At 38.7% G+C, this 15,030-nt stretch overlaps 1 protein-coding gene across 1 annotated transcript; it reads left to right on the forward strand.

The window, feature by feature from the left end:
* The first annotated feature begins 2,872 nt into the window (after positions 1 to 2,872).
* Positions 2,873 to 14,087, forward strand: LOC139709730 (electron transfer flavoprotein subunit alpha, mitochondrial-like). Its single transcript, XM_071621686.1, has 8 exons — positions 2,873 to 2,978; positions 5,646 to 5,795; positions 7,851 to 8,115; positions 8,964 to 9,074; positions 10,135 to 10,239; positions 10,944 to 11,095; positions 12,050 to 12,196; positions 12,720 to 14,087. Exons 1-8 carry the CDS (start codon positions 2,934 to 2,936, stop codon positions 12,750 to 12,752), a joined length of 1,008 nt encoding a protein of 335 aa, XP_071477787.1. The 5' UTR covers positions 2,873 to 2,933; the 3' UTR covers positions 12,753 to 14,087.
* The last annotated feature ends 943 nt before the right edge of the window (positions 14,088 to 15,030 follow it).

Raw genomic sequence — 15,030 nt, forward strand, 5'->3', positions numbered from 1 at the left:
CCACATGTATATTAAGGTGGACTTGTCCTTTAAAGAGGAAATTCACACACAAAAATAAATAAAGTTCAAAGGAAAGAAAAAACAAATATTCCCTACAGAATGATACAAAAATAATTCAAATAGGAAAAGAAATAAGAATGATATGGCATTTTGAAATTTCACATTTTTTAGGAAAACATTTTTTGACCAGTCCTTATGAATATTCAAATAAGCAAGTTGACGATGTCACGCGCTCAACTTCTTATTCATTTCACCACATACAAAAACGACAAAAATCTCACATTTCAACGGCATGGATATAAAATTTGCCTTAAAACCACCCAAAATAAAGAAAAAGAACAAGAGTTAACTCTGATATATCTTGTACGAGAACATGCTTTTACTTGTATTAGCAATATTTTAATAACCAATATTTTTCTGAATTATACTACAGCCGTACTTATAATCATTACTGCACAATCTCAGTCCATTGTATATGAAGGTAAACTTTTTCTTTGATCACTCTCGTGTGTATCAAGTTGCGCTTACTTTATCCGAGATCGGCAGGTTGTAAGCTTCCTCATATCGTTTTCCTTATTGTTATATACACCAACATGAGAACAATTAAAATGAAACGTCAATGAAGGTAGGAAATCTAATGAATTTATCGGATGTTCTGCACTTCATCACGAATGCCGTGTGTATAGCCTAACCGAATGCCTAAATTTATCTGTCACAATTAATATTTGTAGCTAGACAGAGATTAAGGAAATGCACTACGGTCAGTGGCGTATCTAGGGAAAACGGCGCACGGGGCAAGCGCGAAAATTGCGCCCCTAATTTCTGAAAAAAGTGTTCAAACCCAACCCCATCCCGGTAGGGACTTTAAACAAAGTCCACATGATATGCTTTTTCAAGCACTTTAAAGGGGTCCTTTGAGGGTGATTTAAATGTAGTGAATTTTGATAAATTTTGGCGAGCGAGCGCAGCGAGCGAGCCGAAAACTTTGGTATTTCAGCTTACAAAACATGGAATTCTTGTCATTTTTTGCTAATCAAATCTTACAATTGCAATCAAGATATAGTGACGGCTTTATAGATAACGATTTATACCAACAAACTGCATGAGGAATTTCAAAAGTACTCTAAATTAGTACGCGCGAGTTAGCCGAAATTTGTATATTTCCACGTCATCATCACGTTTTGTTCTTATCTCTTTTTTCTTTTTTTTTTTCTTTTTGGATATAAATTTTGGCGAGCGAGCGCAGCGAGCGAGCCGAAAATTTTGGTATTTCAGCTTACAAAACATGGAATTCTTGTCATTTTTACTTATTAAATCTTACAATTCTAATCAAGATATAGTGACGACCTTATAGATAACGATTTATACCAACAAACTGAGGACTTATAATACTAGTACTCTAAATTAGTACGAGGCGAGTGAGCCGAAATTTGCATATTTCCGCGTCATCATTACGTTTTGTTCTTATCTTTTTTGATTTGTTTTTTTTTTTTGCGTCCCCCCCTCCATTTTGTTCGAAACTGTTGGCGTCCTCTCTTGATCCAATCGGCGATCGCTTCAGAACGAATGAAATTGCAGCCGCTGCTCCGTGTAATATTTTTCCTGCTTAATATAAAATGACATGTGTGAATACAATAGATATTGTCATTTTGTGCGCGTCATCGTCACATCTTCTTCTTTTCTTTTTTTTTTTTTTTTGGATAAATTTTGGCGAGCGAGCGCAGCGAGCGAGCCGAATTTTTTTGTATTTCAGCTTACAAAACATGGAATTCTTGTCATTTTTTACTTACACTGTATTTAATCTTACAATCCTAATCAAGATAATAGTGACGGCCTTATAGATAACGATTTATACCAAGAAACTGTGGATTTGAAAAAAATACTCTAAATTGTACGAGCGAGTGAGCCGAAATTTGCATATTTCCTCGTCATCATTACGTTTTGTTCTTATCTTGCTTGATTTTTTTGCGCCCCCTCCCCCCCCCCCCCCCCCACATATGTTCGAAACCGTTGGCGCATTCTTTTGATCCAATTGGCGATCGCTTCAGAACGAAAGAAATTGCAGCCGCTGCTCCGTGAAACATTTTGCTTGCTAGATATAAAATGACATGTGTGAACACAATAGACATTGTCATTTTGTCCGCGTCATCATCACGTTTTGTTCTAACCTTCTTTATTTATATAAATTTTGGCGAGCGAACGCAGCGAGCGAGCCGAAAATTTTTGTATTTCAGCTGACAGAACATGGAATTCTTGTGTGAACACAATAATCATTGTCATTTTGTCCGCGTCATCATCATGTTTTGTTTTTATCTTGTTTGATTTGGTTTTCTGCCCCCCCCCCCCCCTCCGGGCGAGTTTTTTTCTTCTTCTTTTTCTTCTTCTTCTTCTCTTCTTTTTTCTTTTTTCTTCTTCTTCGTTTTTTTCTTTTTCTTCTTCTTCTTTTTTTTTCGTTTTTTTTTCGTTTTCTGCGCCCCCAAGGAGTGGCGCCCGGGGCACGTGCCCCCCTTGCCCCCCCCCCCCCCCCCCCCTAGATACGCCACTGACTACGGTATCTCAATCAATATAATGTTGATAACTTCACAAAGTTGCGGAACGGATCGCAAAGAAAGAAATAATGCACGATATGTTAGGGTGGCAACTCTTGTGGAATGGCAATTTCCCATAGCTACAGCCAATCAGGGCGCTGGATTCTTGACGTTACTATGACAATTGCCATTCCAGCAAGAGTTGCTATCATATCAACTTTTTATTAAATGGCGCTTTCCTCCGGGGATCCCTCTTTTTTCCCCACGGTCGATTTTTCGCATGATGTAACAAGCGACATTCTCTCGTGTATGACACTAGAGGGCGTGCATCGATTACGCAAGTTGAGAAAATCAGCGAACGCTCCCTTCACTTGAGACGTAACTGGCTCGGGACCTAAATTAAACATGTTTGGACTCGTGAGCAGACATTCAAGACGTATTGGACAAACTGTAAGTAAACTCAACATTTACTTGATTTGATATTTTTTTTTAAAGTTTTTACTCTGAGAGAGAATTTAAGCAATGCATGATGATTGCTGCAACGGGTGAGTGAAATATTGAATGCGACAGTCCCGTGTATAGGAAACTGCGTAAGACCTGTATCTACTGACCTCTGCATTCATGAACGTTCACCTTCTAAAAGTGTTCGACTTCTAGTTTATCGGGTATTTGTAAGGGATTTGAGCATTGAAAAAGGTACGTAAATACTCAGCTCGTCGTAGAATTCATCACCCTCCCCCCTACAGCAGCTTACATTCATTTTCCCCTACATCTAGGCCTATTCAACGTTAGAACTGTAGAATCTAGAGTCAGTAGAGAGCTTCCAAGTAGATCTACCATATTCATTTCACTGGGCTGGGCATGATTTAGTAAGTTACTCTTGAGTGCAGTGCAGTGGACTGTGATGGGCGGGTGGTAATACCAATGAATTGCATTGAACATGTGCATATTGAACTTGTGAATTGTATACCATGTAGATCTTTATTTGTTTCCAATATTCAGTTCAAATTAAGGAAGGCCTTTTTATTCAAGTAGGGTAAGAGCACCAGTATTCGGTCAGCTACCGGTATTCGGTCACTTCAAAATATCACTAGTCACCAGCCAGTAAGTTCAACTGTCACAACACACGCAAATCACATCAATTCACATACTTGCACACTCATTCACAACAGGAAACTCCCTTAGCCCCCTCCAAAAATCCATCCAAAATCCCAAATTTTAATGTCAAAAGTGCAAAATCAGCGCTACTTTCCAAAAGCGCGCGGATAAAGCCCAGTTTTAAGAGTACAGGTCGCCGAAAAAGTGCTAAAAATTGAGAAATAGGCCGTTCTCTCGTGGGATTTTTTTGCTTATCGCAAGCTTTGAGTGTGATGGTATCCTCAAAAACGCAAAAGAAAAACAAAATTTCCGTACGTGTCGAAACAGGTGTCACAGTGTCTCAATGCACAAGGGTTGAATGCAAGTGCTGAGTCATCAGCATTCGGTCACCAACGGGCGCCTCAAGGTCCCCGATTCAATTTTGCGCCAACAAGGTAGCGCGCGCGCGTTCTTCAGCTGCCTTGAACACGCATTGACTTTGAACGCGCATATCGCGTGACCGAATACTGGAGCCGGTGACCATTTACTGGGGAATTTTCAAGGTGATATATTTTGCGATTTTGTGAAATTCTGTGTGATATTTAACAAAATGAAAATTGAGATTAAAGAAATTTGATATATTTCACATACATTGCTGTAGATATGATGTATGTCTGTATTATTTTAGTTTGAAAAATATTGCAAAAAAGCTTAAGTGACCGAATAGTGGGGATGTTACCCTAAATAAGTTATATAACTTATGTTACTGTATTATCACTATCAGAGAGTCGCCCCCTTTTAGATGGTAGAAAGAAACTCTCATGCGATCATGCACTCATCATATAAACAAAGAAGCAAAGATGAATTGCCACCGGACATTCAGAGCACAGTCAACAACGACACTTTTAAACTTTTTTCCGCAACCAAGACTCAAGCTACAAGGACTAACAGCAATATCGTGCACTCCCCCTTTCCTCCTCGTTTGGTTCCAGACGGAACGTTGAGGAGTATTTTGAAGAAGAACAAGAATTGTGATTATAAATCAAGATGTTTCTCACCTCTGATAAAGTGATAGTGAAAGCAAAGAAAATCTTGATTATCGGTAGCAAATCGAAGTTCAGTCAGGGGTGTTTTCAAATCTTATGTTTGTTTTGTGGTGTGGACTTCTGTTATGAAAGGCTTGACCTCCGAGACATGATTGATAGGAGCCGGAGCTCAGCTGGACCTTACATACCACAGTACTTTGCCCACAGACTGCATGAAATGTAAATGCGATCTACTATATAGATCTAATTATATAAGGGAAATATGAAGAGAATTCCGTAAAATTAAATTTTTTGAAAAAAGTACACATTCTCTTAGTCTTGATTTGTCACTGACACATGTCAGGTTTCTTCCTGCCTTCTAAAAGAGGCAAATTAAATGCACATTCTTTATACAAGAAAAATGAAAATATGTTGCATTTTCTTTATATTTTCTCTATATTGTTCTACACTCATGACATTACAAGCTGTAGTAGTCTTCTCATCCAGCAGTGGCGGCATCGAAACATAGAAAATGCATAACTTTTGAACAGATTTTCCTGTTTTCCTCAAACTTTCACTGATATGTTCTACTAATGTGGCCTCATTTTGTCAATCCTTGTGTATAAGAAGATGAACTTGTCCTTCAATTTACCATATTACGTGCCCACATGTCCATCTTGGCCATGTGCTCATTCTGAATAGGCTGAATAGCACACTTGGCCATCGAGTAGTTGAATTTCATTCGTACAATCACAGTTATAGTAGAAGTGAGTACTAGTGAATACTTGAAATTTGTTTCATGTTTGTGATAAAAATTATTTCATTTCATTGGAGAGATTTGAAGTGATTGCACCTGTGTATGAGAGCCAGCCGGTATGTTCTATGAGTAGTACCTGTGATCGCATGTAATAATGATATGTATCTGGAGTATGCAGATGTGCCAATAAAATTCAGAATTTGATTCTCTTTTATTCTTATTTTTTGTTTCTTTCTTTGCGCTCCCTTTCTTTTGTAGCTGTCCTATCTGCACAGGAATAACAGCACACTGATCGTTGCTGAGCACAACAATGAGTCGCTGGTGCCCATCACCCTCAATGCCATCTCGGCTGCCAAGAAAGTGGGGGGAGAGATCTCGTGTTTAGTTGCTGGTACCCAGTGTGCTAAGGTAAGGGTGGTCTGACTGAAGACCGAGTCACAATGCACCTTTGTATGTACAGGTGTATGTGCTTCTTGTTGTTGTCGTTGTTATTTGAATTTATTTGCCATTTATCATTCCTCTAGGAATATTTACGTGCAATGTACCAAAAATTAGCCTCAGTTCCAGGCTTTTATATTCTTTAATGATTTACTAATTGATGTAAAAGAGTATGATTTTGCCTAGAGTGCAGTTGTTTAATTCCCCCCACCCCCCCCCCCCCCCCCCCCCCCCTGTATGTGGGAGTTAGGTGCACCAGACACCTATATATCATATGCTTCAGAATTGCATTGTAGTTGTTAGAAGAGCCTATCATGGTACATGTGTCATACATGACTGTATGAAATATTGCTTGATTATCTATGGATTATTGATTGATATATATTGACAATCTTGTTGAACCATGGCAAAATCATTAATTGACCATGGATTTGTTGCATTGTACAGCAGATGAGCTGTCACTGCGGCAGCCCCCTGTAAGGTCAAACTATCAGTTCAGGATATCCACATGCTAGAGTTGCCTTGAGCAGCAAAGCAAAAATTTGATAACCAAATCAGCAACAGGATGTGACTATGGGTAGCATTGAAAATTCTTCCATGAGGTATTAGATTACAAGATTGTTCATGTGATTTTACATAGCAGTTGGGAATGTTCTAAGGGTTGCAGTTCAAACACAGTGCAAGCAAGGGAATGGTGTTTGCCAAACTGATTACTGGTATGTGCACATGAAAAGGACATACATATGTAGGGCATTAAGAAAGTTTGTGCTGAGTGGAGTGGCTTTTTATTGTAATAATATTCTTCTAATCATTGTACAAAAGCGAGCACCCTTCCCTTGGCACACTGTAAACTTACAGTATACTAGTACTACATTTCCTCACTCCGTTCAAAGTCCAATGTTCAGAGCAGAAGTGTCAATACACTCAGCAATATACTGAACTACATCAGACCATAGTTTGTGCTGAGTTAGCATTTTTTAAAGAGATGAACAACACCTAAAGGTTACGTACTGATCATAGCACCCACCACTTATGAAGCATTGTTCAACTTTTAAGCTTTGGATATGTGCACAGATCAACAACTGGTTTGAAGTGGTTTGGTGGTACATGTATGTTTTCCCAACACAGAGTATATCACCATCCAGTGTGTTAAGAACTAGTCTCTTAGGCACCTATATACAGTTACTAGTATATGATTATTTTTCAAAATGTTTTAAATCGAAAGGTTTTATTCAGAAATAAGATGGACTTAGATGTTGTTCTTTTGCAACCCCAAACAAACAAATAAACAATCAAATTAAAGAAAACTTGTAACAACAACAACAACAACAACAACAACAACAAAACAAAATTAAAAAATGCAAAACCACAAAACATGATGTTGGTAGTGGTATTTACTATACCTGTATTAATATTTGTAATGAAGCTGGTAACGTACTTCAACTTTACTGTCATTTATGAAAGAGCGCTTGACTCAAGATCTAGTTTCAAAAACAGGGGGAATGATATTACCCACACATACATGTATGTTGGTAATAAGTTGAGGGAATATGTGCTATGCATAAAAAATTATGTTTTGTGGAATTCTCTTTATTTTCTTTATTTATTACTGTCCATACATGATGTCACATACTGTAGTAGTCTTATCATCCAGGGATGGCAGCTCTATAACTGTAAAACTTCACAACTTTTGATCAAATTGTCTGATTTCCTCAAACTTCGTTGATGTGTTTTACCGATATTTCTGCATTCACTCAATCTACATCTTGGATTGAATTTCCTTATAAATACAATCAAACCTGTCTAAAGCAGCCACCCAAGGAAGATAAAAAACAAAAGTGGCCATTGTAGACAGGTGATCACTAGAGTCAGGGTTGTTCACATGGCTTTTCTCTTGGGGGAAATTGCGTTAAGTGATCGCATGCAGCAGGTGGCCACTATAGGCGGTGGTTGCTATTGACAGGTTTCACCTAAAATGATCCAAGCTGTTGTTGTTGGTGTCATCCTTGATGATGTCGCACACAGGTGGTTGAGGAGCTGTCCAAGGTACCTGGAGTGAGTCGCATCCTGGTGGCGGAGAGCGACGAGTACAAGGGCTTCCTGCCCGAGGCCTTGACCCCACTGCTGGAGGCCACCCAGAAGCAGTTCAACTTCAGCCACATCGTCGCCGGCGCCTCCAGCTTCGGCAAGAGCCTCCTGCCCCGCCTGGCCGCCAAACTCGACGTCGCTCCCATCTCCGACATCATCGATGTCAAGGCCCCCGACACCTTTGTCAGAACCATCTACGCAGGTGACTCAGTAGTTCCCAACTAATGCATTCACTGCAGTTTGCAGAAATGTGAAGAGAAAGCTGTGTACAGCGTCAATACAGCATCAATTACAGTTGAACCTCTCTTATCCGGCCTCCCTTTATCCGGATGTCTCTATTATACGGACGCAATCTCGCCGTGATTTTTTTAAAATAATTATGGGAGGAAAGGGGGATTCCCAACTCCTTGAGATCTCCTACACAAACACAATGAATTACATATACTTGATACATTTCTTAATAATTATTTAGGTAAATCATCCCAAGAATTTATAAAAGAAAATGATTTCATTCTTGCAAACATGAACCTCTATTTTGGGGTCTGTTACTGAGTGTAACAATGAAAAGGTTGCAGTATACACATTACTACATGTGGTACTACAATGGGCTACATCAGTACATGTGTATGTATATGTACATGTATAAAGCATTGAGTCTCCCGTATCCGGCCAAATCCCTTATCCGGATGAGCCCCGGTCCCGACTTGTCCGGATACGAGAGGTTCAACTGTAGCTGTTTTTGTGTTTGTTGAAATAATGATAGTTTCAATTTGTGTTATGTATTCCCTTGTACAGTATGTCTTTAAAAAAGATACAAAACATTAATGAAGGATAAATTCATGATTAAATACATCATTTCCAACATTGCTACAATATGTGAACCCCACCAATAATGATCCTTTTTTTTTCAACATCATTTAGGTGTGTATGTATATTGATTACTTGAGTGTGTCTGTGTTGTGAATTTGTCTCCTCATGAAGTGATCTCTAGTGTAGTTTGATATTGATGTACGCTTGACTCGCCATCTGTTTGTTTGCTGTCACATTCAGGTAATGCAATTGCGACTGTAAAGTCCCTCGATGCTCTCAAGATTTTCAGTGTTAGGGGAACAGCATTTGATCCAGCCGAAACATCTGGAGGTTCTAGTGCATCAGAACCGGGTATGTCTATGAAATTGTCTTCTTCTATTTTGATGCCTCTGCCATGAAGTGTTGCCAGAGGCGTTATTATTCTCTCTTTTTTTGATGCCTTAGGGGTATTGCTGCTGTTGATTATATTTATTTCAACTCCAATTATCGGTTTCTTTGTTGATTTGCAATATAGCTGCTGACAATAAATTTTGTGTGACATATTGCAACATAATGCACAAAGAAGCTAATGACATTGACGTGAATAGGAGATGCAGTTTTTTTGAGAGTGATAACCCATGTGTGTCATAGATTCCATTTTGTTTTATGCAAAGGTAAAATGGTGAAAACAGAACAAGATATGAAAGGGAGCATCATACGGAATATGTTCCTTTGTTATATGGAGTTTTCAGTCGGCGATCTTACTAGACATCAAATATTATCAAGCCACACATTATGCCATGGATCTACTAAAATCAATTGATAATACATACTGTTTGAATTAACTAACCAAAAATTATCATTTACAGTCCAGAACAATATTGAAGTTCTTGCAATGTGTGTATATTGTTGATGGTTATAAAAACAGAGCATTTTAACATTATATAAAACATGTGGTCTAAGTTGGCATTTAGGAAGATTATTGTCAAGAAAGACATTTTTAAGAACCGTCCATTGTCTCAAATGGAGAAGATACCACACAATGCCAAATATTGTAAGACATACCATTGGTGCGTATATATTTATACAGTTTCTTCTTTTTTTTTCTGAGGAAAGTGGCTTGTGCTGATAATGTGTACTCATTGAATCTAGTTACCAAGTACAGTCAACCTTGCCTAAGTTGAATCTATTTAGACTGGAGAAATAGCGTAACCTTTGAGAAAATTTGACTTCCGAGGAATAAAAATCAGTAGAATATACCAGGTAAAGAGAAGAGGACTTGAAAAGACCCTTCGACTTCGGCGATTATTCAACTTATGCGAGGTCGATTTAAGCAAGGTGGACTGTAGTCAGTTTTCTCCCAACATTGGAAATAGATTGTTACGGTGAGAGGTATTGTGGTGTTTTATGTTCTTGTGAATTTCCATCTCAGCCCCTGTGTGTGATGCCAAGAATGACCAGTCAGCATGGCTAAGCCAGGCGCTGAGCAAGAGTGACCGGCCAGAGCTGACCAGTGCAGACTGTGTTATTTCAGGAGGTGAGAATCAGTGTAGTTTTTCCCATCTCTGTGTAGGGCAAGAAATATGCATAATGGACTGAGTTTCATATCCAGGTTGTACGGGCAAGCATGACCTGCTGTCCAACAATGTCATACTACCATGTAGTGCGTGTCAAAATGCACTAACCATGTAAGGTCACCATATAACCTTGATGAAGAGATAGTGGGATCATGGTCAATCAAATATCAGTATCACTCTCTTCTGAAGGACAGCAGTTATGTAATGTGAGATAAGTGTGCATTAACCCATCATGTGCCCACTGAGTTAGCAGCCAGTATCAAGGTTTCAGTATCACAGTGAGAGATATATTTCAAATCTTTCACTAAACAACAACAGCTGATGCTGGCAGAAGACTTGTTAGCAGCCAAACAAGTAAAGTGGGACTCTTTTGATTATTTTTTAAATATATTAATCAGTCATGTGCCCATTGGAGCTCACCAAAATCATTAGGCATAGACCGTGATTGTGTGTCGATTGTGAGCAAACTGGACGATAATACTCCTGTGGATGTGAGAAGACATGAACATGGCTCGAAAAAGATGATGGTTTGATGCTTTGTCCGTTTTTGCTGTGATCATGATTGCCCTGACCATATAAATGTGATAAAGGTTTTCAGCATATTGATGAGAAACCTGCAAAGATACCAGATACATCTGTGACTTTCTACTTTTCTCCTGATCAGGGAGGGGAATGAAGAATGGAGAAAACTTTGAGCTCCTGTATAAACTTGCTGGCAAAATGAATGCCGCGGTTGGCGCCTCGCGTGCGGCAGTTGATGCAGGCTTCGTCCCCAATGACATGCAGGTCGGACAGACAGGAAAGATTGTAGCTCCAGTGAGTCAATGCACTTCTTTTTTATCGTCATTCTACTTCACTTTTTTTTCCACATCGACAACATCAACTATTACAAATGACAGTTTTTTCCCCCCCCCCCCTTCAGACCTCAGTTTTGTAGGGTTTTTTTTATCATATTTTGTTAGTGTGATGTATGGAAGACTAAGATTTCTGTAAAGCTCTGATATTACACATTGTCATCTGACCTGTAAAGATATATTATGATTCATATTTTCTACCTCCGACAAGTTATTGGTCTAGGTGAGGTGATAATGGATATTCATTTGTCTTAAGCAGAAACAAAGTACCTTGTGAAAATTTATAGAAAGTAGCTCTCTCTCTCTCTCTCTCTCTAATGCAAGCCTTTCTAGTGTTTGTGGTATTCTTTCCAAAGATGTTGTTTGGTTCCAACATGGCGTGTCATACTTTGCACCAGACTGCCTTGCTCCTGTGCAATGAGATGAACACACATTTTTCTATTATCAATGTAATTACTGGGTATTACTGGGCATTGATAGTATTACATGTACCTTGTATATCTGGTCCTTGAATTACTTTCAAAGTCACTGCATGTGTCGTGTGAGTGTTTCAAAATGACTAACATGAACTCTCTGTAGCAACATGTATTCTATGAGGAGATATGTATCATGCAGCACACAAGGCCCAATTTCTGGTGTAGATGAAGCAGAGTGTTTTATAGGTAACTCCTTTCACCCTTCAATAGAATCTGAACTACATAGCAATCCTTGTGTTAGCCATCAGTAAAAAATATTTCAAACATCTGTCAGACACTTTGCAATTCAACATTTGTGCAGGCCTAGTCCAAGTGGATATTAATGACAGGATATTAAAGAGCTATCACAGTAGTTTTAAGAGCAGCAATGAGACTCTCTCATTCAAATTAATAAATGTATTTGTGGTAACAAGGCTTTCTTTTGTTCTCCATATCCATAGCAACTGTACATCGCTGTGGGTATCTCTGGTGCAATCCAGCATCTTGCTGGTATGAAAGACAGTAAGACCATCGTAGCTATCAACAAGGACCCCGAGGCCCCCATCTTCCAGGTGGCAGACTTGGGTCTGGTGGCTGACCTCTTCAAGGTAAGCCCTTTCATAAAGAATACACAAACAAAAGCATTATACAGCAATGTTAATAAACACCGAATTAATCATTGCTTTGATAGTAATAGCCGTGATAAAAAATCATGGGCATACATACTCGGGCAGGATTCAAACCTATGACCTTCTAATCACCAGTGATCGGGTGGTCGTAGATTCGAATCCTGCTCAAGTATGCGTATGTGTGGGTGTGTTTGTGAGTGTGTTTGTGTGTGTGGGGGTGGGGGGGGGGAGGCTTGTACCATAAAACTGGGGGATGTTTGAAGTTATTCTAATGCTTCAGATAATGTGTGCCACACATGCACATAAACATGCCAGGAAAAAAACAAATAATGCCCACCCTTTGTGATTCGCCCCACCCGACTATCAGTTGTTTGCAAAAGTTATCAAGTAGTCATGTGACGTAGTACCATTTGAAAAGGAGAAGAAGTTCTAGTGTAATACCACAAGGTCATATGGGCGTGTCTCTAGTGCTAACCATTTGGTCCTGATTCTTCCATCACAGGCCGTCCCAGAGATGACAGAAAAGCTGGACTAAGTATGGCACCCTTACCATGACACCAACGGACACCGTTCAGAAGAGACACTGCTCGCCCTCACCCAAACTTTCTCCCACTCAGAAAGGACTGACAAAAAAAGCAACCATAGATGACACAATCATCATTACAGCCACGCCCTGTTTGCCCCTCGTGACTTCGAGCAGTGCGGGATACAGTCTGTGTGAACCATCAGTCTTCAGTCTCATTAATTCTGTGGGTTGAATGTATTCCTGTTTCATATTGTTACTTTGCCATTTCCTAAAACAGCATGAAAAAAAAAATTGTCTGGGATGAAAATCCTGTGGTCCAGCACAAATCTTCTGTGAACCAAGCTCATTTCAATAGGACAAAGATGCAATAAGATTTGTGATTTATTTGAAACTTGCATGTTATAATTTGTGAGTAAGCCAGCCAATTATAACAAACTTGGAGACATATGATGTACGATTTTAGCAAGTTTTTTTTTTTTTTTTTCAAAAACTTGGGGACATATGACATGATTTCTGCAAGTTTTTTTTTTTGCTGTGGTGCCTAAACCATGCATGTTTACCAGCTCTTGGGAAATAGTTGCATCTACTGTTCATCCCTTTGCGATTAAATTTCAGTTAAAATTCAAATAAGAAATTTGCTTTCTGATATATTCGAAGGTGAGAGATGCACAACTTGACAACTTGAAAGTTTGAAAGTTCAGTTTTCGTGTACAGTCAACCTGGAAGTAAAATTTTTATATTGAGCACTGAATCTTTCAAGAAAGAAGCTATTGGGTTAGTTGGCAGTGATTTGCTGTGGTCTTCATTAGTGGTCCCAATCCTGGCCAACCAAGTTGATGAGTTAAAGATGTGCATTCCTAAAATTAAATGTGTATAAAGAAAATGAGAGTGTATTGAAAAGAATATACTTGAAGTTTCAAGATGAGAATGTTATTCATGCAAGTTTCAGCCCATCTTGATGAGCAATAAGATGAGATTGAAAGGAATAAGGGTTTCCAGTACGTGATTTACCGGTTCTAACATTGAAAGTTGTTTTGGGAGTGTCACTGCAATTCCATAGATTCTACAAATAAGTTGTAAGTCATCCTTTGGAATAGAAAATGAGTCATTATTTTGTTCTTGTGATAAAAAAACAAAAAAAACCACACAGAACAAAATTAGCTGACATTCTGTTAAAATGATATCAGTCTATGTTGATATTGTCAGGTTGTTTATATGACATGGAGAAATATGAATTTACCTTTCAGTGTGCATATACTAAATTTCACCGAGTAAATTGACATTGTACCACTGCATAGGCCAGTCACAATTCCACTTCAGATGATGTTGAAAGGTATGTTTGAAATATATCACTAATATGTCAATGTACAATTAATGGAGTTTTGTGATGAATTTCTTTCATATGTTATGTTTGTGTTGTCTTCCTTTGAGAAGACTTCACTTACAGTGTCTTATATGTTGTTTTCAATGTAACTGAGGGCATATGTGGGTAGTGAAGAGGGTGTGTGTGGATGTGGCATAACCATGTGTCTGTCTGCGTGTCTGTACTTATTTCTGAGAAAGAGATAACTGTTGCCCATTTTCTAAAAGCTGAAACATAGTACTTGGCGAGACCCTAACATTCATCTTCCACCATTTTGAATTTGCTTGCTATATATATCGGAAAGATCTATCTAGAAACTTGTCTGGCCGACACCATTTGTCAGGATATCGAGTTGTTTTGTAGTATTTTGAGATCAAAGGGTGTGAAACAGTTAGTTTACCAACTTTTATTCCGCAAGTGCCCTCCCCCAGTCATTAGTGGGTGTGTAGAATGCTGCTGGTTGGTGATGATTGAATCGTGTCCAAGCAGTAGTTTTGAATCACACGCAGAACAGACTGCAAGCAGTTCACCCACGTGAGCGATGGATACCATTATGGACCAATATATTGTAATTGATGTTATCAAATGTATAACATTCCGTTGCATGGATGATCGGGTAAGCTCTGAAACTGAAATACTTTGTGTGAACCTTATTGGTTACTATTTCACATTTTCATCACTACCTAATTGTAATTGCATTCTTTCACACATTCCTTATACAAAGTATACAGATTAAAGCAAAAATTTACAGTTCTGCAAGCACACCAGAGAACTGTTTTCGCTTCAAACATACAGATGTATCCACAACTTAACACACACACACACACACACACACACACACACACACACACACACACAGACACACAAAATATACTCCAGCTGATATGCACTGTATTGTGCAATAAATGAATATTCATAACAAAT

Source organism: Diadema antillarum, unplaced genomic scaffold (assembly GCF_040938485.1).
Source record: "Diadema antillarum isolate AM-2024a unplaced genomic scaffold, OU_Dant_1.0 seq00001465_RagTag, whole genome shotgun sequence".
NCBI lineage: Eukaryota > Metazoa > Echinodermata > Echinoidea > Diadematoida > Diadematidae > Diadema > Diadema antillarum.

Bases quoted from the DNA above. Each gene is read 5' to 3' on its own strand.
- LOC139709730 (XM_071621686.1), top strand. From the start codon at position 2,934: ATGTTTGGACTCGTGAGCAGACATTCAAGACGTATTGGACAAACT. The intron at 10,240-10,943 runs GTGAGAATCAGT...TCTCCTGATCAG, and splicing joins AGACTGTGTTATTTCAGGAG to GGAGGGGAATGAAGAATGGA. The intron at 12,197-12,719 runs GTAAGCCCTTTC...CTTCCATCACAG, and splicing joins TGGTGGCTGACCTCTTCAAG to GCCGTCCCAGAGATGACAGA.